Genomic DNA, 24797 nt, shown 5'->3' on the forward strand with positions numbered 1-24797 from the left:
AACCTTTGCTTCATTGTTTCTTTTCTAATTAATTTTTAATTTATACTTTTTATTAGTTGTGATTATGTAAATTTCATTGTCAATAATTATAATTGTACTGTATTACCTTTGTTATTATCATTATATGAATAAGAGTACAACAAAATATATAAATATTTTTGAGGAGGGGTGCCAAATTGTGATTAATACCCAGGCACCACATTCCCTAGGAATGCCCCTGATTAGGGTATCCTTCCATTCTGAACAATTAATCATCCTGGGTCATTTGTGGGTTTCCATATCTATGTATACTAATAAATTTACCACATTATCACAGCAGAGTTTCTACAAATAAGATGTAACCCACAATCACCAAAGTTAATACAGTAATAGTTGAAGCATATGTTCTTTGCAGAACTGAATCAAGGTATTCATTCATTCCATATGATTGAAATGTCAGTTTCTGGTAATTGCAAAGATAATAGTGCCAGCATAAACATGCTGTGTCAGTTGTGATGGGTACTGGTAGAAACATGTGTTTATTTGGTCTCACTAATGATGAATAAATTAAAATACCTTCTTTACCACATGTATACTATTATTATGAAAAATAATGGAGTGTTAAATTGTGTGGAAAACTGAGGCTATTGGCTGACCTGTGTGGTTATGTTCTGTAGCTCTCTTGAAGTGTGAGACTTTTTCCCTAAATTTACTTGGATTAGCACATTGATTCCTAAACTCTATTTCTAATGGTGTGTTGCTGTTTTGGTGATTAGTTACAGAACAGACCATATCAACAATACTGTAATAAATTTTAATAGATATCATGTGTAATATTTGTCCTTTTTTCTCAGAGATTTGGTTTGGGTCCTCAAGTGTCATTTCAAGATGTCCCAATATAGCTCAAGAGAGTTGAGGCTCTGGGTTAGTAATGCATTAATGCCAATAGTGTATCATTGTCTGAAATGTCATTCATTGTCATTCAAATGGTATTTATTATTATATGATTCACAATGAAACAGAGTCTATATTATGAAAAACTGCCCCAGACAGTTTTACTGCCACCAGATTTTTGTTTGGACAATGGGTATTATCCATAACATTTGCTCAGATTCAGCTATTAGTTGCACATCGATTGTCCCGATTATTCCGCACGATGCCTATTCCCTGTCTCAACCACCAATTTTAACATTCCAAATATCACTCTAAATTGACATTTTGCATCCAATCTTATAATCAGTTGGTTGCAAGTACTTGCTTATCTGTGAATACATACAAATCCTGCCAGATTTTATGGATATACAGTCTTCACCTGTAGTGCATTCATTAGATGTGGGCAATCATTTGTGATTTGTATAAGGGTCTTCTAACCCAATCTGTCAGTAGCTTTGGTCTGTGTACTTGTCCTGTTTTCTGCAAGAATGAGATCAGTAGTCTTATATTTCTTAACCCTTTCATGAGTGAGCTGTCCAAGCATACATTAGCTCCCTATAGTGGTCATTCCCATTTCTGTGGGCTGAGGTCCTTTGTGAAATTTTGAAAATGAAAAATTGGTCTGTAGATTCTTTTAAATATTAATTTCTTCTTATTTTGACTAAAATTAAGTAGTTAAAATTGTAAAAAATCTATATATATTGCTTAATTTGATTTCATCAACTTCTGGATCTGACTGTAAGAGAATTTCTTCAATTTCAGCTTTTGTAAGCAAAAATTGGACAACAGTAATTAACACATTAGGTGCTGCCTCTTACAGTTTTCAAAGCTGTTTTTGTGCTGCTGATGTATTAGAATTGTGTCTACTATTATTTGGAAATTTGTATAAGAGATGGCTGCATGTACTGGACAAATTTCAAGACAGTTTGTACATAAACTATTTAGACAGGAATGCAATTATACTGCAGCACAGCTCTTTAGGGGGCGATTTGGTCTGACTAATTTTATTGGATACTATGATTGATGCACTAACAAAGGAACTGGATGCAAGAAATAATTTTGATATCGTATACTTGGATTTCGGGAAAGCTTTTGATACAGTTGCACATAAAAGACTGCGATACAAATTGGAGCAGTGTGGCATCAAGGGCAAGTTACTGCTATGAGAGTGGTTATCAATGGATACTGTTATTAATGGAGTCACCAGGGTTCTTCTATCTTTGTTAATGATATTGATGAAAGTATATCAGGCTTAATGTTTAAGTTTGCAGATGATACAAAGGTTGGAAAGGTGGTTAAAGATTGTAATCAGGGTAAGACAACTACAAGGTATTGCGTATGGGTAGCAGTAATCCCAGATTAATGTACCAACTGTGTGGTACTACACTCAGGGTAGTGGAAACGAAAAAGACTTGGGCTAATTGTTCAGTCAGATACAAAGTTCTCTGAGCAGTGCCGATAGACTGCCAGGACAGCTCATGGAGTTTTGTCAAGGATACACAGGAATTTGCTATCAGGGAGAAGCAGGTGATTATCCCATTGTGTAAGGCAATGGTTAGGTCATCTTTTCAGTACTGTTTACAGGTCTGGACGTCTCATTTTAGGAATGATCTATATCTGATGGAATGACAGCATAGAAGTACCTAACAGGGTTGGTGAAGAGAGTGAACAGTGGTCTTACCAAGACAGTCTTCAGTTCTTCAAATTGCAGCATCTGGAGACTAGGCACTTGGGAGGTTGATCTGATTGAGGTGTGTAAGGTTTTGAATGGATTTGAGCAAGCTCAATGCTGATGGTATTATTCCTCTTGTTTAAACTACACACATGAGGGGTCATAAATTCAAATTGAGGAAGGATGGTTGCAGGATAGATGTTTGGAGCTTTGTCTTCAGCGAATGAGTGTTTGATTATTAGAACAAACTTCCATCTGTTGTGGAAGTGGGTAGTTTGAATAAATTCTAGGAAAAACTAGATAAATTATTAGAAAGGATGGATAGATGATGATGATGTGGGAGTGTTTTTTTTTTTTTTTTTTTTTTCGACTGATGCTTTATAAGCTTTCTTGTATCATATTCTGCTGCTGCTGCTACTACTACTACTAATAATAATAATATTAGTAACCAGACACAACCAACCACCCATGCACCTGGTACAAGTACCTGTTGTGGTGTGGGAAAAATCTCATAAAGGAGAAAACATTTTTATTATAATAAACAGACACGTTGTTTGAAATTACCTTGGAAAAAACTTAGTTCTGTGTATGTATTCCAAGCAGCCAGTGCATGAAAAATATAGATCTACATATGTATTCATGAAAAGGTTAAGGAATTTGATCTGTGGTTGATTCAGAAATGGTGAGCGTGGCATTAATTATATTTGCATTCCTCCCTTATTGTGTAATCAGTAACCATGCTATGTTGGTCTGCCAGCTGTTTACCTCATGACATCTTTTGGGTTGACATTCTTCATAAGTTTATAAACCAGGTATGACAAAAAATATTTTATATGGCAGTGATATAATAGTATGGTATGTGCCATTTCATTCTTGAAGGTGTCATATCAGTATTTTTTGTACTACAATAAAATTCCCTTACAATGAATATGTTTTTTGAAAAGTTTACTATAGCAAAAATTTTTTCAGGTCTCAGATGACTTCCCTTTTTATTATTGTTTTGTAATTCATAATTAACCAAGCACTTCATAACATTACCCAGTTTGAAAAAGATAGTTTTGAGAGGAAAAAAAAAAAAACAACTCAATATAATGAATTATTTTCAAAGTCTAAAAATAGACTTTTAAAATAATTAAAATTCAAATAATAATCCTGTGCCTAAATTATATTGGTTTTCAATGAAAGCAAAATATTGTAAAAAATTTAAATTGCACTGCACCCATGTTGGTAAATATGGCTATGGGAGGATTCACTTCAAGAAAAATGTGCCAGAAGAATTCTTTATCTCTCTCTCTTTCTGCTACATTTTCTATATTTTTGAAAATACTCAAATTAAAGAAAACATACAAAAAGCAGATATGGATCCATAATGAAAGAGACTTTTTTTTTTTCATGGTTTCTTATCTTTTTTTTTTTTTTTTTTTTAGAAACATTCCCATAAATGGTTCATTAGTTTGGCAAAAAAGCCAAACTTAACTCACTTGTTTGGCAAAAAAGCCAAATAAGTGAGTTAAGATTACACTAAGATTAGTGATGTCATTGAACTTAATCTTGTCCCCACATTTTTGATTTTATAAAAGTCTTATTTTTGTAATAATGTGAAAAAAAAGTTAAACATTAAAAACAAAAATAAATACATGAAAATTAAACATTAAGTTATATCTGATGTACCATTTTCTGATTGTGTAGTTTATTATAAATTTTTTTATAGTACTGTATTTCTTATAAATGAAATGTGCTTTAAACAATCTTGGAACAAATATTCTTACTTTGCAATGCATATTTTGTAATATTTTTTTAAAAATGTGACTGTAATAGTTTGTAATAATTTTTTTTTTACTTACTATTGATTTTAAAGTCAACATTTAATAAAATAAATTGGAAATTACTACTTTTGTATATCATAAATATGCAGCAGGACTTATTTGAACAAATAATGATTCTTTTAAAAAATTTTTTTAGCAGTATTCAGTTAGAATCTATTTCAGTACAACAAAATGATGTGTGCACTCCTGTGAAATTCATTTCAGTAGGATTTTACTGTATAATATATAAATAACATTCTTATTTTTTATTTGTTATTTTTGTACATAACTTTTAGGTCATTTCGTGGAACTAAAAGTTTGAAATTTTTGACAAGGCTATTAATGTATAAGTTGTCACAATCACATCTGAGTGGTATGTAGGTGGAGTCACATGCACTGCATATAAAAATATGATAATATTCTTGTAGTCTTTGACTCTGTGTGGCCTTTTCTGAGTATAAACAGAAAATTTTATTTTGTATTAAATATTCCAAATTTATAGTTTAAAAGTGAGTTTAGCTTTATTTTATTGAATCTCTCTCTCTCTCTCTCTCTTCCCCCCCCCCCCCATGTGTCACACATTACCCAGAACAGAAAGAAAACAGCCACTGTGCAGAATATTTAATATGAAAGAATGTGCTAAAATACTGTTACTCCCATTTTGTTTTTACATTTGATTTATGCTACTTTTGAACTATGAAATTTTAATTAATTAAATTATATATTTTTTGATTTGCTCTTTTTGCAGGTGTCTATAAATAATCGTTATTTCTAGCGTAGACTAGTTCTTCTTAACTATGAATTTGAAATTTTTTACTTACGCTGTTAGCATGTACATTGCCCTACCATTGGACTTGCATATCTACAAATAATCTTTATTTATGAGAAAACTGAGGACACGTGCTGAAACCTTTTGCCTTTATGACAGCCTCTAGTCTCCACAGAACACCACCAGTTTTTTTGTAAATGTCCTCTGATATTTTTCAACATTTGGCCTTCAAAGCAGTGATCAGTTTGGCTCTGTTTTTAGGCATTCTCTACTCACCCAATGAGCCAATTCATCCCAGAGGTCCTCTATATGATTGCAGAGTATCAGACTCTGGATTGGCTATCCAAATTTTCGATGATAATGTCTTCAAACCAGTTCATCTCAGTTCAAGCAGTGTGACATGGCACAATGTCCTGCTTATACAGTGGGCTTACCCCAATTCCACACCATAAATAATGCATTGTTGTGCAGGACATCTAGATAGACTTTGGTATTTGTGGTTTTGTCCAAAACAACCAATGGTCCCATGCCTTACCATGAGAAACAGCCTCAGACTATCAGCTGTCTCTATCAGACTTCATTGCCGAGACGACACAGTCTGGCAGGTAGCTTCCTCCGGGCATCTGCTACACTCAGGCATGACTTTTAGACTGATAGATCGTGTTGTTTTTTGTGACTTTGCCATTCCAAAGCACAGCTTTCCATTAGTCTAATCCCAGGGGCACACATCTGGTGAGTATGGGCTTGGCACACCCAGGGTCCTGAGCTGGATATCATCATTCTTCTCTTTTTTGGTGATTCCCTTTTGACTCTCTCTCTCTCTCAGGGTAACTCGGGAATTTTTTTTTTTGGCTGATGCAGCATAAGCCTCAGGCTTCCTTGCACCATATAGCTAGTAATAATAATAATAATCTAAGAACAGTGTGTCTTACACCGAGCTGAATGGCATCTGGCATTAGTCAGGGTGATTATTGGATCTTTTGAATGGCTATGCAACCGTAGTAACCCATGTCACACAGCATCCTGCCCACTGTGCTGGTACTTACGTGTCCCATTCATCCCATTGAGGCTTGTGCGTGCTGTGACAATATTGACCTGCATTATAAGTAAATATTTGTTTGCAATGCTCTCCGATCATGTTCTGTTAGCTTTAGGGGTTTTCTGGGTTGTTTCATACTGTTTCAGCACCAGTCTGCTTCCATTTGCAGATCACATCACCAATCATCGACACAGAGATCATTTTTAGCGTTGTTGAAATGTCACATACAGACCAAATGCTTATGTGGCATTTGGTATGTATGTTTTCCAGCATGGCACACTATTATTGTTCCATGCTAGAAGTCTGTTAACTCCATAAATCACAGCCCCTTGCAGTCACAGTTGTACTGCTGTCTCCTCAAAGGCCTATGAGTATATTTATAGTTGTGTACAGCATGTGGTGCTTGGATGGGATGTGACCAACTTTCAATGGAGGGGTGTGCAGATTTTAATGGTAGGGCAGAGTATGATAATATACATTTTCCTTTATTAGAATTTGCATGAAGTTAGTTACAAATCAAGTTTGTTAACTATCTTTTTCTTTTCTTTTTTTAATCCTTAGAAAAGTATAACCCTGTATCATGAAGATCCCAATTCTAAATGTCTGTTTATGGCACCACTGTTATCACTTTCACTTCACCTCAAAAGTGTATGTAAAGTTATTGTTATTTTTTCAAGTAACTATTGTAAGACTGGTTTCAAATATGAAATAAACATTTGTGTTATTGTCTTGTACAGTATAGGTGCATGTATACAGAAATATTCATTGCCATCACCAAACTTTATTAAAATTAAGTCATATTTAAGCTTCATTGCCAGCAAAAAGAGGAATTTTCCAAGTTACAGTTGATGTATAAATATGCAGTAAGAGCCATAGAGCTTTCTGTAGGTAGCTAACTAATATATAAATATTCATGGAATCACCTTGGCTGTAGTTGCTTAGTACACAGGACTTAGTCCAATCTACCACTCATCTTCTGTTCAACACACACTAATTCAGGCTAGCTGTAGATAAGTGGGTGATTTATGTGTTTCTATATTTAGATGAGTCACTGAACATTTTTTGACAAGTCATAGCTCGCTATGCTGCTGCTATTTTAGGATACAAAGTCAGTCTCTGAACTTTTTTGATCACACTTCATATAAATGAAAGATGTTCATCTGTTATTTCAGATGTTCATGCATTACACGAAGGAAAAGTAGGGTTGACACCAGATTTTCAGTGGGTGTTCAATTTGTTCCCATTAAATTTTTGCTCATATTCAGTTCCCTAACCCACCCTTCTCCCTGCAGAAACATTGCTATAAATTTGGAAGAGCAACTCTGATTCTTTTCAGTATTTCTCATCTCACGTGGAATATTCTTATGGCTCTTTACACCAGATTTCACATAAGTCAGTTAATCCATGATCATCATTTTTTTTCACAACATACCTTTATTAATCATCCATATTTTGATGACCCTTTTCAAAGTACCAAGTCCCCCATTTGATGAATTTATTTACTCCAGCATTTCTGCCATTATTCAAAAATGTGAAAGTCCATTTTTTGACAATCATTCGAGAATCGCCTCTGATATCTTTACAGATTCGTCTGACGACGGGAAATATTTTCCTTGCAGCTCCTTTTTGAACTTTGCATATAAAAAAAAATCGCAGGGTGCAAGGTCAAGGCTGTAGGTTGGATGAGGAACACATTTGGCATTAATGCTGGCTGGGTATTCAGTGACCAGCCTGGGGTCTTGCATTGTTGTGATGCAGCATCCACCCACCTGTATGCAGTTGTAGTTGTTTGCAGCTAATGTGATCCTGAAAAGTGTGCAGTACAGTTCTTTAATAAGGTCCTGTTACAGTCATACGACATGCCACAACTTGCTGGTAAACCATTCCTTGAATGTCAAAAAAGGGTAGTGACCATAACCTTTCCTGCAGAAACCACAACTTTTGCTTTTTTCAGTGTTGGAAACGATGTAAACTTCTAAACAGAGCTTTGTTGCTTGCTCACTGAGTCAGATTGATGAAGCTATGTCTTACATGCCATTATCACCTTGTGCAGAACCTCACTATCTTCAGTAACCATCTGTTGAAGCTCCTGACAAACCTCCATGTGAACTTGCTGTTTCTCAGCTGTGAGTAGTCTTGGAACCCAGTGTACACAAACGTGTCTTATGCAAATGATCATCTAGAATACTGTGCATAATTCCTACTAATATCCTCAGCATCTCTGCCAGTTGCCTTACTTAATGTTATGCAATGATCTTTTCTCCCAATTACAGAAGTAATGTTTATTGTTTCTGTGATGACAGCAATGGTTAGAGCTCCAGGACCACTGATTTGTGATTTAATCACATCCATCTTTAAACATTCTAAACCACCTGTGAGTTGTGTTGTATGGAAGCATAGATTCACCATAAGCCTCTTTTAACATTTCATATGTTTCAGCTGATGTTTTCTTGAGACAGAAACAAAATTTGAGAGCACCATACTATTCCTCGTGTATCATGTCCATTTTTACATAGGTGAAACTGAACATGCATAAACTTGACCAACTGCCAAGGTCACACTGTGTGTGCACTAGTCAACTGTGCAGTTGCTATGTGATGCAGCTTGGTTTGGTCTTAAATTCTGCAGCTCAGCTAGAAATAGCAAGCAGTATGGTTGTTCATGAAATATTTTGATCATTCTTTATTGAACAACCTTCGTATAACAAAATATATGTACATTACTTAACTTGTTTAACTTGTCAGCAGTCGTTTGCGTGTTTTTATCCTCTGCCAGTCTAAAGCTGTTTAATTGGTTACTCCATGTTAGTTTAACCAATTTAGGAATATTTTCCCAGAAAGCATCATGGGAAGTTGTCATTTTACCTCTATGTAATCAATAATGTGAAATGAAAAATTGAAAAATTTTTGGTTAATTAATAACAAAGTAATGAGTACCTAAGGAGAACTTCTAATTATAAGCCATGTAGTCAGTGTTTCAAGCAGATAATTTCTGCTGCCATTATCTCCCTACTGATTAACTGCATTCTAGTAGCTTTTGGGGTTGGTAGGGTTGTTAATGACACACAATGACATTCCCCTTGGCAATATCATGTCCTGTTCCTGATTGCTCCACAAACATCAAACATGCAGTGCATTTCAAAGGGCTGTGATTCAGAGGACAACCACCCACCTGAGTTCTCCCCTGAGCCACAGCACTCCCATTAGTTTGAGCCTTTTGCTTTGCTGCTCTGGTCTGAGTCTTGATTTTTATTTAATTTCAAATAAAATTCCAATACAAAATATAACCCTAAACTTATATCTCAATGCAATTATAACACTATATATATATATAAACTTAAGTGAGAATAATGATTAAAATAAAATTAAATAAATAAAAACTTAAGTGAGAATAATGATTAAAATAAAATTAAATAAATAAAAATGCCAGCAGCATGGCAAGACAGAAGAGCGAAAATTGTGAAATTATACGTAATGTTCAAATCAACAGGGAGGGAAGAGAATAAAATTATTGCAGCAGAAACTCTCAAAGATAATTTAGAAAGCCTAAATACAAAGATAATAAAATATAATCAATTAAATTTTGAATAGCCAATTAAATAAAATTTAACGGCGCCCCCTCTGACTGGCACCAGGTCCAAATTTATGTGAAATATCACGGGCAGAGATGTGAACAACTACAATAAAATAAAACAAAAACAGAAATAGACCGACCATTATGCCCCATCTCAACAGAGGACCACAAGGCCAATGATGGTCAGGGAATCGCTGCATTTTGATCACTAGACAAATCGCCACAAAGGCGAATCAGTAACCACTATCCGATCCCCGATCGAACTGCCAATGCAGAGGACTTGAATAGCGGTGGTCCTGATGCAGCGAAAATTAAAAAATAGGACAGATACAAGCACTCAAATGCAAAGCTACACCACTGACAAAAGTAATCTTAACCAGATTATATAGGCAAAAAATGAACTGTGGATGGCAGCACTGAAATATATATATATTTCAGTATCGAATATTATCTCCGAGTTATGTTATATGACTTTCTTATCTCCTGTCAAGTTATATGTATTAATTTGTAATGTTACATTTGTAAAAACTAGGTCGTTGTATGTATTTAGTTAAAAAAAGTACAATTTAACTGACAATGAAATTTAATAAGATTAGTAAATTTTACTGATTAATTTATACTACTATACTCGCAATCTAGTTTTCTCTTAAACCTTACGCTATCTAGTTTTCCGTTAAACCTTATGCTATCTAGTTTGGGGTACACATTGTTTTGTATAACAGTGGCGGCAAGTTACGAACGGTAAATCTATGGACACAAGGTATTAATTGCTTTCAAAATCGCACTTTCTAAATTCAAAATAAACCACACAGCTTGACTAGGTCTATAAGCTACTTATAGAAAAAAATTTACTCTAACAATTAATTCAATAAAACGGCTAAATATAATTAAAAACTTAGTGTTTGCGGGAGCTGCAAAACTTGTTCAAGACTTGGATTAGATATCCTTACCGATACGGCCCCTCTGTAGCCAGGTAGGAAGGAGCAGCAGTGTGTAGCACACGCTTCTTAATTAGACCGGGGTTCGAGCTCGTCACCACCAAATATGGAGGATGTAGAAAGGTCAGGGAATGACCACCGCATATTTCCGGAACAATATGGCCTTAGTTGCTAATGTTCCTAAAAACCAAATAACAAACCTTACCGATACTAAGTAATAACCTACAAAATCTCTATCTAAGTTCAAATTATACTAAAGTGTTGTTACTAGAAATATAAAGCAACTCTAGAAAATAAATTAATGTGCCAATTTAAGTCAATTTTTCCTTTTTCCTTTAAGAAAAAGGAAAAATTTAAGAAAACTTCTCTATTAGCTGGAGCCTTAAAAACTTCGCCTGTTCACGATAAGCAAAATACTGTAGAAGAACAGTATCGGAGATGAGCAAGATACCGTAGAAGAATCACACGAAGAACGTAAACATGTCACTAACTTACATCACTAGCTAGAGACACATAAGATGTCTTTCCATTGCTTATTAAGAGTGTAAGAAAAGATGTTCTGTACTTATATTTAGCTCACATGTAGATTTCTGCTATAGTTTGATAATAAATTATGTTTCATTTGAGTATCCCTGCCTCAGACCTATTCTCTTGCTGCACTTCAACCATAACACAAGCTTTAGAAACTACTATTGCAGCACTTCAAGATCTGACTATAATAGATAGGGTCTTGTAGTGAAAAACACAATGCTGATCAAAGCTGCAGGTTCTATTCCCCACGTGACTGAATAGATCTTTAGGGTTCGAGATCATTGTCCTATTATAAAAGCCACTAGGTAGTCACGTAAGTTCATTGGTGTTTTCTGGAACATGCTTTAATTAAGATTTTATAACATCCAAACCATTCCCGGTACTTAGGCAGATTGCGTGGCATTTTGGGTATATAGAGCGATAAAACCCAGCCCAACATAGTGATGAATATCCCTCCCCCCCAAAACACCAATGTAACAACTATTTACAAAATACTAAACTATTTGCAAATATACAAACTATATCGGGTCCCTTCATCAGCTGACATTACAATGGAACATCAAATGATGCTGGGTGTGGTCGTGTATTAGACAGTGAAGCACATGCATGAGGTTGGTGAATGTTGTGGAAGTAGTTATCATTCAATGGAAGACAACAATGTCATTATTTAGCAGTGCATTTGTAGTGACGTAATTGCCCTGCCCTCCCTCCCATTGGCTCAAATAAGTGACGTAATTGCACCGCTCTTCTCCCATTGGCTCAAATAAATATCACTAGGAGGAAAACTTTTTTAATGTATAGAGAGATAAAAATTTTAGAAAAATTTACCTCAATATTTCTTATAGAACACTTCAGTGCAACACTCTCTTGAATTTAAATGAACATAAAAACTTCCTCTGATGGCTTCTCTCACCAAAAGTCATACCAATGATTCGACTCATCCTTAGTCAGTAGCTAAGGAACCCCAACCTGACCCGAAAACACATAAACCACCAACACACACAACAATGAGTGAAAGAAGACATATAGTCTTCTTTCACTCATTTTGGGGTTGGCATTCCTTAGCTACTGATTCCAGATGTGTCGAATCATTGGTATGACTTTGGGTGAGAGAAGTCATTAGAGGAAGTTTTATGTTCATTTAAATTCAAGAGTGTCCTATGAGAAATATTGATGTAAATTTCTCTAAAATTTTTATATTGATTAACATAACTTAGAATGCATTGAGCTTTACAGCTCTGTTTTATTAGCCATAAATGTTTTTAAATATTAATTTCTTCTTGCTTAATTAATTTTGACTTGATTGCCCGTCATCAATGTAAAATTGTTAAAAATTGACCCATAAAACATCCAAAAAATCATTAAAAAAAAACTTGTCTTTATTTTATTTATTTTTGTTTGAAGCGAAGTAATATCCTCTATAATATCTGTGTAATTTTATTTCATTAACTTCTGATTTCTAGAGAATTTTGCTTCACCAAAATCAGACGATAATGGCGAACGTGTGTGTGTGTGTGTGTGTGTGTGTGTGTGTGTGTGTGTGTGTGTGTGTGTGTGTGTGTGTGTGTGTGTGTGTGTGTGTGTGTGTGTGTGTGTGTGTGTGTGTGTCCTTGCCCAATTTTCAAAAGTATTTTTGTTCCATTGTCTATTAATGAGAAATACAGATAAGAAGAGGAGGTAGCAAGTACTTGAAAAATTTCAAGACAATTCATATGTAAAAGGACACTTATTTGACCTGCATTTGAAATGATCTTCAGAAACATGGACCATGTACATACTCCCTAGAGCATAAAACTGTAGATCAGCACTCCTGACAGGGTTAATAATAAAATATTACCAATTTATATGTATATTTTTATTATTATTTTATATTACTTCATATTATTTAAAATTTATATATATAAATTCATATTTCCAATACTTCAATTTATACCTCAGTTAGATACATTTAATTTTTGTCATAATGTTTTTCTCCTATTTATTAATTAAAGTAATTAACAAAATTATTAGTATGTTAACCTTAAAAATATAACTTATATTTACAGGTGGTTAGTTTAGATGTTACACCTGGTGGTCTTGGTGTATCTGTATGTTCACAAAATAAGTTATGTATATGGGATACCAACACTGGAGAAATCAGGGTATGCTGTCAGTTTTTTTTTTTTTTTTTTTATGTCCTTGTTGGCATTACAATAGACTGTCAAAATAACGGCACCCCAACTAATAGCACATTTGAAATAATGGCACATTGAGATCAGATGTATACATACAGCACAGATGTCCTGCAGTGCTGAAAAAAAGAAAACGCAAGTCACGTGATTACTGTATTTGTTTACGTTTGCATTTTCAAAATGAATTCTGTACTGATATCATGGATTATACTGCTGTTTTACATTTATTTTAAATTAAAAACCCCTCACTATGGCTCGTAAAGCTAATAAACCTCATACAGAGAAAAAAAAGAACAAAAACATTAAAGCTTAGTGATAAACTTAATATAATCCAAACTATTACGTTAGGGTCACCCAGAATGTCAATTCATATACCCATGTGTATTTTGTCTGTAAACTGCATGTGTTCTCTGCTCAATTTGCCTCTCTGTTTTGCTAGATGAAAAATCCCAATTTCTGGGGGGGAAAACCTTGCTTATCTAAGCCTGAGACCCACTAACTCAGCCACAGAGTGAAAAAAGCCTATAAAAGTTCCTTGTGTCATTGATGGGATTCAAACCTGGGCCTTTTCCACCCAGTGTGGGGAAGAGGGTGACGATGCCATTGTGCTACCTGCACAGACTTGATATAATAAAGAAAATAGAATGGGATGTAAGCAGAAGTATATTAATGGCAGAATATAACATTGGATCGTCAGCATGTTTGTTTTTTTATGTGCAGTTAATAAAATTGCATTCTTAATCTCTCTATTTCTTATTTGGCCTCATTATTTCTGCATTAAATACATTGAATGGAAAAATCGAAATAACAGCATCTTGAATCCGAATGTGCCGTTATTTTGAAAGTCTACTGTATTAGCATTGCAATTACCAGTTTTTGCATGTCATGTATATTTTCTGAAAAATAAAGGAAAATATTTTTCCCTTGAATAACTGTGGATATTAATATTGTGTCTTAATAACACATTATTTTGTTCCTTAATATTGTGTTAATATATTTTTATAGGTTATTAAAGGATTAAATTATGTTATATGTTTTATATATATACAGCAGGCCCTGGTTATAACGCGATTCACTCTATGCTGATTCGCTATAATGCTGTTCTTATATTATAACCCATATCTCACTCTAACACCGTTACAACTCACTATAATGCTCTTTTACCAGCGTACAGATTGAATTTTTGGCATGTTTAATGAAAACATTTCATCTGATGTAGTCGATAGCTTTAAAATGAATAGCAAAGTTTCTCATGTTAATTTAATTGCACTATGATGACTTGTTACATAGTTCCAAGATCAGCATTTTAAAAAATGATCAAGTATATTGCTTGTAATATTTGCATAATATTGCATTTATCCAAAGTCTAGTCATCACTCGGTACAGTGTTAGACATCGTCTGTAACAGACAGTTTACTCGAACATTGTATCATAATTAATGCAACGCAGTTACATTTTCGAAGATTAATAATGGCGGATAAGAATTAAAAAGGAACAATGTCTGGATGTGGTATGAAGCCTACTAAGGTAAGAAAAATACTGAATTTGAAAATTAAATTATGCATTTTGAAGCAAATCTATTCCGTTCAATGACAAGTGGATGTGTGCAATAATTTAGGACTGGCAAGTTCAACTGTAAGAACAATTATAAAAAATAACGAATTAATTTTAGCAGCATGAAAGACAGCTGTTCCACTGCAAGCAACTAGGCCGGCAATTATAATTGAAATGGAGAGACTTCTAAATAATTTTATTGAAGATAATATCCAATGCAAAATTCCATTAAGTTAAATATTATTAAAGAAAAAAACCTATATGATGATCTGAAGAAAGCTCACCTTTTAAAAAAAAAAAAAAAAAATATGGAATCATTTAAAGCTAGTAAGGGCTGGTAAGATAAATTTAAAATCCAGGGAGAAGCTGCAAGTGGAGATCAAGAAGAAGCCTTTCAAAGAAGAACTTCTAAAAATTATTAAAGAGTGGTGTTAAACTTCTCAACAAGTTTTTAACATAGATGAAACAGGACTTTTTTGGAAACAAATGCTTAAAAGAAGTTTTTTATCAAAAGAAGAAAAAAAACATGCCAGGCTCCAAAGCGGGAAGGATCAGTTGACTTTATTTTTGGGTGGTAATGCTGCGGAGATTTTAAAGTAAAACCCCTTTTAGTTTACTAGGAAGACAGCTAAAGTACAACCCAAAATTGACCAAAGTTACGAAAACTCAGCAGCCCAGGGCCATTGGATTAATGAATTCCTGATTTTAATTGGCAGTTTAATTTTGATACGTAATGTAGTTACTTACCACATAATTATATACGTATGTAATGGAGAGTGTTTTATATGTACAAATTTTTAATATTAAATATTTTGACTGACATTTGTGCGTCTGTTCACTACCGTTTATTATTGATTAGGAAATATCCTATGGCATAGACTGTGACTCATAAATACATATGTTACTTTACGGAAATGCGCCGCTCGCTTGGCACTGATTCACTTAGCGCTCTGTTTTTTGGGAACAAATTATTAGCGTTAAACGGGGGTCACCTGTATTATATATATGTTATTAAAATATTGTTTAATATATTAATATTGTGTAGTGATATTCCACAATTATAAAGGGATAAAATAGAATATAACATAGAAAACATGAACAGTAATGCAACTGATTGACTCAGAATTTCAACAGATGGTTTTCTCTTTTATGTGTCATTATCCTGATATTTTCAGTAACAGCAGCAACCAGGTGAAACCTTTCCTCATTTTTATCACTAATATCACATAGGTTAGGAGGAAATTTTTCACGTTAAAGCAAATAAAATGAATTCCAAAAAAATATGTCATATTTCTTTATAAGCTTGACGTAAATCATTAGCTAGCTGCTCCTTCTTTGAATTGTCATTCCCAGTTTGAAACAGAGTGTGATCATTGGATGTTTCTAATTCAAGTAATAAGTAATGTTAAACATGTCATATCAAGGAATGAAATTTTGATAAAGTTGTATCTTGAAAAGTGTGGTGGGAATATTTAACATGACTATCCTATTCAAAAAGCAAGCACTTCATATAAGCTGACTTATTATCTTCTAATGCTTTGAAGGTCATAGGAAAACTCCTATGACCTTCAAGTAGTCATAGATAATTCCAAGTATTTTGCATTTGATAGTATGATTTCTTATATTGAGGTAAACTTCTCTTATTATTTTACAAATAAAGGTATTTTGTATATATAAAAAAAAAATTATTTATTTTATTGTGAAATGTTTTTACAAAATCCTAAGATGGTAATTGGTAATCCAAAAAAGTGAAGGAATAACAGAGGTTAGCATAAAATGCTCAACTAATGATGTCTCAATTAAAACGCATTTATATAACGCATATAACATGTGCAAAGACTTCTCCTAACTGCAATAAATGATACAGTCAGTCCTCATATAACACGTGTTTACATTACACAAATTCGATCATACACGATTTATAAATAGGGGAACGATATCTTATATAACACGAACTGAATTTGCTTATGCACAATTCGCCTTTGTGTTTACAAGAAATGGCAGTCGAACGTGGAATCACCCCAACTGAACGCAACACGATAGGAATGAAGAGAAGATTCTGAAAATATATTTATGTGTTTTATATCAGTGAAGGGGAAACATATTTTAACGTAAAAACCAACACAATTCCAGCTATCGGTATAATCGCAAATGCAATTAGATCGAGTTTACTACCAGTTTATAACAGATTCCACTAGCAGAAACGCAACTGGAAATTGTTTTTATTGTTTTATGGTAGTAACCCCCAGAAATGTGCTTTAGTAAAATGTGAGGTGTTAATAGCGTATCTCTGCTTTTACGGTGTTGTTTATTCAGTTGCCACACGAGCGCAGCTTTGTTTATGTGTATCATGTGTGCCTCCTCGTTTTGTAATTGTGCTTTATTCCCTAAAAATGAGTAAAATGCTTAAAATGTTTGAAAAGGAAGCGTCCTGGTGAAGACACAGCAGATTCAGAGAGAAAAAGAAAAGCAATATCGATAAACAGAGGCGGACTGGGTCAAAAATTCTTACCCGGGAAAATTTATAGTGGCCTCATACTATGGTTTATGACCAAAATCACACTGGCCTCCGGGGTTTCCCCGGTATTAACAAACTGTATTAACATCAAGTGTCATCCACTACAAGTTTAAAAAAATTTATTTGAACTTGAGTGGATGAATAAAAAGTATTTTATTAACGATTGAAAATTTGAACAAGATATATAAATATATATAGGGAGAGTGTGAACTAATAGTAGGAATTGAACAAGTTTGCTTATGATAAAAGCAAAAGCATTAGCAATATTTTATTACGTAATAGTCGTAATAAAATACGTAAGTATTTTATTACGATTATTTATTGTGTTTGGTAATGTTTTGGTTACAAATGTGTGTTCAGTCTTGGGTGGCCGGCACCTAACTCTATTTTTCCCATAGGGCCTGTTGTTTATATTGCACGATTTTGCATTGCACGAGGGTTTCTGGGAACACAACTATCTTGCTATACGAGGACTGACTGTACTGGAGAGGTACTGACTATTACCTGCAGCCAAGCAGTTAAAATAATGTAATTTAAATTTAAAGAAAACTGTGAACTGCAAAATAAAAAATGAAAACTATAATTAACAGGCAAAAGCCAGCACTCATTCAGGGAAGAGCAGCAGCTAATGCTTGAAATAATGCTAGGAAATTATCCTGCATAAGCAAGCACCATAAAAAGAGAAAAAAAAAAAAAAAAAAAACACAGAATGTTCATGTTTGCTTACAATGGGGAAAGATTGGGTTTCTTAGTGTTATTTTGGGCAGAAGTTGCAGCTTATTTTTGCAGAATCCCATGCCACTATGCTTTCCTGAGTTGAGTACTGGCTCTTGTTAGTATATAATGGGTTTTTATTTTGCAGTTTCATAATTTTCTTTAAATTTGGTTATTTTAACTGCTTGGTGGCTATTAGAAACTCTGAAGTATTACTTATTACAGACAGCAGCAATCTTCATGTGTTGTATAACACACAAAGATTGCTGCAGGATATTACAGGTTGGTTATAAGTCTTTTCCCACTTTTAAAAATTAATAACTTAAACTAAGTCATATGTGTTTGTTTTTTGTTAACTCATAAAAGTTTGAAATTTGACCATCAGAGATCACACAAAGTGATTAATTTAAAAAAAATAATACAAAGGTAACTTTTTTACCAGTCTTTATTGGTAATCAAATCTCCATGTCCACCATTATTTTCTAATAAGCAATGAAGAGTATGCTTCCAAATAACCTCATTCGTTAATCTCGGGGATATTTTTGTTCATAATAGGCTAAGATATTGTGTGCTGCTAATTGTACATGTTGTCTCAAAATTCCCTCAGTTGCTAATGTTTTCAAAGAAACGAGGACCAATAATACTGTGTGCCGTAAATCTGCATTATACTGTAACCTTTAATGGGTGGAACGATTCTTCATTATGCATACAAGGATTTTCACGAGCTAAAATTTGATGCTTTGTGCCTGTCACAGATCCATCAAAATGAATTGTGCTTTATCTGTCCATAGGATGTTAAATAACCGTTCTGGATCCTGTGCAACCTTGTTAAGCATACACTAGGTGAAATGACAACAGCTTTGATAGTCATGTGGTCCAATATGCAGATAGATTTTATAGAGAAACAGGTGGAGGACCTACCTTTAAGGGCTTTACATACCATTCTCCTGGGAATACCAGTCATATAAGAAGTTTGGCAAACACCAGACAATATCAATAAATTGATTGAGTTTGTTGTTACATTCGATTCTTTGAATCACTTCCTGTGATTCTGCTGATGGATAACCACATACAGACTTAGAAGTTAGGTAGTCCTCTTCAAAACCTTTTGATATTTAATAAGTTTCTTCTCAGACAAGGAGACCCTGAGACATTTTACACATGAGGCTGCAATAATTCTTATTATAAAGTGCTTTACCTTTAGACAACGTTTTAAAATGAACTTGGCTGATGAGACCCTGAGACATTTTACACATGAGGCTGCAATAATACTACCACCATTCTTATTATAAAGTGCTTTACCTTTAGACAACATTTTAAAATGAATTTGGCTGACAGTTTCTTACGTCAGGGCTATGGCTTCAAGTTTTGTTTTTTTTTGCGATGAAGAATAAGATCATGACAAGGAAACCTCAAATTTTCTATTCCCGGGGTCATTACTTTTTATAATGAAGCAACATGTAAATAAGGAGACCCTGGGGCATTTTACACATGAGGCTGCAATAATTCTTATTATAAAGTGCTTTACCTTTAGACAACGTTTTAAAATGAATTTGGCTGATGAGACCCTGATACATTTTACACGAGGCTGCAATAATACTACCACCATTCTTATTATAAAGTGCTTTACCTTTAGACAACATTTTAAAATGAATTTGGCTGACAGTTTCTTACATCAGGGCTATGGCTTCAAGTTTTTTTTTTTTTTTGCGATGAAGAATAAGATCATGACAAGGAAACCTCAAATTTTCTATTCCCGGGGTCATTACTTTTTATAATGAAGCAACATGTAAATAATTGACAATGGTAGCTCAGGCAAGGTGCAGTTTTATTTCTGCTAAAATGTTTCATTGTGTGACAGTATCAAGACATATATGAAAATCATAAATCTGGTGTTGAGGATTCTGAAAATGTTTCATTTAATGAAATAGGGATTCAGCTGAAGATCCACTGGTAGTTGGAAGTATTCAGTTTCCAGTAGTATGTTGTCTAGTGGAGGACAGCAAGGACTACTGCTGGGAACTCCAATGAGGCACTCAAATATGTTGAGATAAGTTCAGATTCTGACAGGAAGATCACTGCTTACAAAGAAGCAGCAGCTGAAAACAAATGAAATGAAATGGTGTAGGGATGAATTCATTCCTAAAATATATTAGTGTGATGACTAATTCAGGAATTAGGAAAGCAGTGTTTCTTGACAACTGTAGTGATCTCAAAGTTGCCAACATTTTTTTGGAAAATGTTTACAGAAACTGCAAAATTAGTAGTTGAAAAGACAAACATTAGCATAATTGCAAATGTGACTGAAATTTTGCACCTACTAGGACAGTAAAAAGAAACATTAGTTTCAAAAATTTAATATGAAATTATAATAAATATTTACAGCTGTTCTTATGCTTATGATGTGTTAAGAAACTGTTACTAAAAGAATGCTGGTAACTGACTTTTGAAATGTTAGATTTTGCTGAGATTATGGCAAGAGGTAGATTCTTCTCCTTACCCAGCATACTATATTTTAGTTGTAATGATTTACAAGGAAAGGCAATTATATTCGCAAACTAAGATCTGAGCTGATTATTCTATGAAAAAAAACTTTGGAGCACTTTTTATCCATTTGAAAACTTGTGCATTGATGAAAGCCTTCTTCTGTTCAAAGGATAACTTGGCTTAAAACAATACATTTGCACAAAACAACATGGATATGTTGAAAAACAGTGTTTTATGTGATGTGAAGACGGTATATATATCCTTGACCTAATAGTTTACACTGGATCCACAACTGAAGTATCAGTAAATGCAAATTTAGATATAAGTAGTGCTATTGTAATGCATTTACTTCAGCCATTCCTAGGTAAAGAAATACCCAGTAATACTACAAGGAGCTGCATGAGAAATAAAAGCAGTTATAGTGGTGCTGTTCATCTTAAAAGAAAGGGAATGCCACCTTTCTTTTAGGATGCATTTTAGGTGGTGTATTCAGTTATTAGTTAACAGTTAGGATTTCAATACTTTTACAGATTAGAACAGAGGACAAATTTTTATATTTTCCATTAAAAAACTACTGTTGAGCAGCGGTGAACTTTTAAAAAAAATGATTTTTTACATCTGTCCTCAGCCAAGCAAATAGATTAAGGGAAATTTACAGATGAACCAACTTAAAACCTGATCCTATACTTTCCTTTCCAAATGAATCACATTTGGAAACTTTCCTTTCCAAACATCACAATGACAGTAGACTGATAAACTGGAAAATTTGCTGAACATTTATGCATAATTGAAGTTTCCCAAAAAAAAAAAAAAAAAAAAAAGTTTGTCTTGAAATAATCAGGATGGTATTAATTGTGCTGCCATAATATTTAAAGTGCATGGCTGTAGTTATGGAAAAAACATAAACCAAAATCTGAGTCCAAACATTATCCCATCCTCATATCAAACTTAGTTTTTTATAACTTTTGTTTCCACATTTCATATTAGAATAAAGGGATGTCATTTTTTTCTTGTATAGATTTTTTTAATATTGTACTACTGAAATCTTCATTTTCTCTTTGATTCTCAGTGCATTTTAATGAAGTTACATTGATTAAAATAATCTGTAACTTACAGCCGTACTTAAATAGAATATTTTTCTTTCTTTTTCAATCGCCCCTCATATTTTGTGGTTATAAATTTCAACATTTTTAAAGACAGATGTTACATTAAAACTAATTACACCACTAATTAATCATTTAGAGGCAGCTGGAAGGACATGTATGGGATGTGTATTCTTGTCGTTTTTTTCCATCTGGTATTGTTGTACTGTCTGGTGGTGCAGATATGCAGTTAAAAATTTGGTCAGCCGAAACTGGAGATTGTCCAGTTACCTTAAAAGGTCATACTGCAGGTAATATTTTATAAAAACCATGTTTTGATTATATACAGCATTTAGAAAATTTATCAGTTTTACACTTATTACTTGTGTGTTATTTTCTGCATGATTTATTACAAAAATTTAACTCATAGTTCTATGTCTGGGTGTTTTTTTAATGTAGTTGATTTTTGATTGTTCTACTTGCTAACAGTTCTGATAACTCTTTTTCATTATGATTTCTTAGTTGGCCTGTTACCTTTATTTTTGTAATAACTTCATGAAGTGCTTTCTAGCATTTCAGTTGCACATTTGATGTAAGTAATAGCCAACATATAGATATATAGAGAATACAAATTTAATTTGTACGTAGTGTAATATTTAAGTAGTGACATTTACTTGTTTTAATTCTTGATGAATATGTAAATTAGTGTACTAATTCCTTGAATTCACTTATCTTATTTTTGAGTACATTCATAATGTTTGTTTAATTATAATCATACCAATACAGAATTGCAAAAATAAAAATTAAGAAAAATTACATATTTTGTCATGATCTGTTTCTTTTTTGATATTTTGACATCACAAAGGGCATGCAACTAATTTTTTAACCACACTAAATGAAACCAAAATGAGGCAAGTCAAATGGAAATGAGACATTGGTTGTGTAAATTTAAATTATGTGCTCCCATGGAAACAGTAGGGGACATTGACTGTCTTGTATGTCTGTTGAGTGCAGCAGAGAAAACATGGCCCTCGCAGGCACAGGTGTGTACAAACTAATGTACTACAGTGTTATTCAGTTTATAGAGAACCTCTATACAGCAGAAATTCAATAGCATATGAAAAATGCATATGGCTACAACTATACGTCATATCCACAAATAGTGAAATCATCAGTGAGTAAGGAGGGAAAAAATGCTGAAAAATGAACCCTTGCACAGGACAAGCTTACAGTTTCACACAAGAAATGATGTCTTGGTAGACAGTGTTGTCATGGAAGATCAGTATATAACAGTTGCATGATGTTGAATGGGATATCAACTATAGATCTACCTATGACTTCATCTGTAATTTTTGAGTTTTTTGGAAAATTGCTGAATGATCAATGAATGATTAGGAAAACTGCATGTTGTCAATTCCACACAGATGAAAAATGAAGGAACCTATCAAATAATGGTGGCAATAGAAACTAATTGACTTATTTTTTAAACAGTATATAAAGAAATCGGTGAACATATGAGATAAGTGTCTGAAATATGAATTTTTTTTTTTTTTTTTTTAATATACCAATTGTTGATTAAAAAACAAAATCTCATTTTGATTTGACTCACCTTTATAAACTCTTGTGAACTCCATGATTTTATTAGACCAGAGGTTCCCAAGCTTTCTTAGTGCACGGCGCCCTTAGTGCCCCAGTAATCTTTTCACGGCACCCCTAGGCCAAAAGAAATACCTAACACAGTGGTTTTCGACCTTTTAATATATACCTATATAATAATTTTATTCTTTTATATAGAGGTACTAAATAAAGGTCAATTATAGATCACCACAAAATTAAAAAGATATGGTACAACGGATACCGTACACCTTTTTATAATGAAATAAATATACAGATTTAAAAAAATAATAATAACTTTTTTTATGTAACTTAAACCCAAATTACACGGCACCCCAAGAATGTTGTTGGGGCACCCCGGTTGAAAACCACTGCATTAGACAGTAGCATGCTCGTAGAAAACTGTATCACTATATATTAAACCCAAAGTGAAGTTTGTGATTATGGATGTGATATTTTCAAATAAAATATGCATTTATAATAATATTAGAGAAATAAAAATCCATGCTGCTGCACTTACTTTTTTTTTTTCTTTTCTTTTTTTTTCTTCTCCAGAAATCTTGGAGTTTCTTCTTTGTTAGTTTGAAAGTTTTTTGTGGTAAATGCTTATATTCTTCAGCTCTTTCGTCATTTGGAACCATGAATGAAATAGCAGAGTTTTACAGAGTGTTTTGGTGTTCCAAAATGAAGGTAACAACTTTAATCATTAATAACATTTTACATCTCATTGAATAGTAGTCCCACAGTTTAGAACATAGGTACACCTCAACAGAAGACCCAGGTTATTGCATTATATATAAAGAATACATCAAATGCAAACACAGTGAAACTTATGAACAATGTATAAATAGTTTCCACCACAGAAAATTGTCTGATGGGCACATTAATTTGCTGGAGACTGGAAGTGCTTTGTACAAGAAAGTTATGATCAACCAAATATTGGTAGTGACACAAAGCAAAATCTCATGTTCTTTGAAAATTCAACATACATATATACAAATATGACATTCCAAATATACATATTGTAAAATTCGACATTATTCATCAGAGGTTCACACCAAATGTGAACCTCTGATGAATGAAACATCTGATGAAACTTCTATTTCATGGTCACCATGATTATAAGACTTGAAGTAAAAAGAAATCTCTACAGTACTTTTTTTTTTTTTTTATGAAAACCCCAAGCACGAGAGGTATTAGAACCTATAAAACTTAGTATTATGAATGGATTGAAGGTTGAGAAGATGAAAGAAGATAATTTTTGACATTAGATTTGAATTTCTGTAGATTGTAATATTCAAGAAATATGTATAAAAGGAGGTTGTTCCAGAAAACGGAAGTTGAAGGAATAAATCAGAAAGAAGAAAAGTTGGTTCTGTGAGTTTGAAGTTGGAAATCTAAAGGATGCTGACTGGTTT

General features: G+C 33.4%; 1 protein-coding gene across 2 annotated transcripts in view; it reads left to right on the plus strand.

The window, feature by feature from the left end:
- The window catches only part of LOC150081525 (proteasomal ATPase-associated factor 1-like), a 131965-nt gene that overhangs the window by 30024 nt on the left and 77144 nt on the right, over positions 1-24797 (plus strand). For both annotated transcript variants that reach the window (XM_090379359.1, XM_090379358.1), the window contains exons 4-6: positions 6759-6845; positions 13285-13380; positions 21926-22076. In XM_090379359.1, the coding sequence (XP_090235485.1) occupies positions 6759-6845; positions 13285-13380; positions 21926-22076 (334 nt within the window). The remainder of the gene's footprint in view (positions 1-6758; positions 6846-13284; positions 13381-21925; positions 22077-24797) is intronic.

Source organism: Mastigoproctus giganteus, chromosome 8, assembly GCF_048544385.1.
Source record: "Mastigoproctus giganteus isolate SK-2022 chromosome 8, ASM4854438v1, whole genome shotgun sequence".
Taxonomy (NCBI): Eukaryota; Metazoa; Arthropoda; class Arachnida; order Uropygi; family Thelyphonidae; genus Mastigoproctus; species Mastigoproctus giganteus.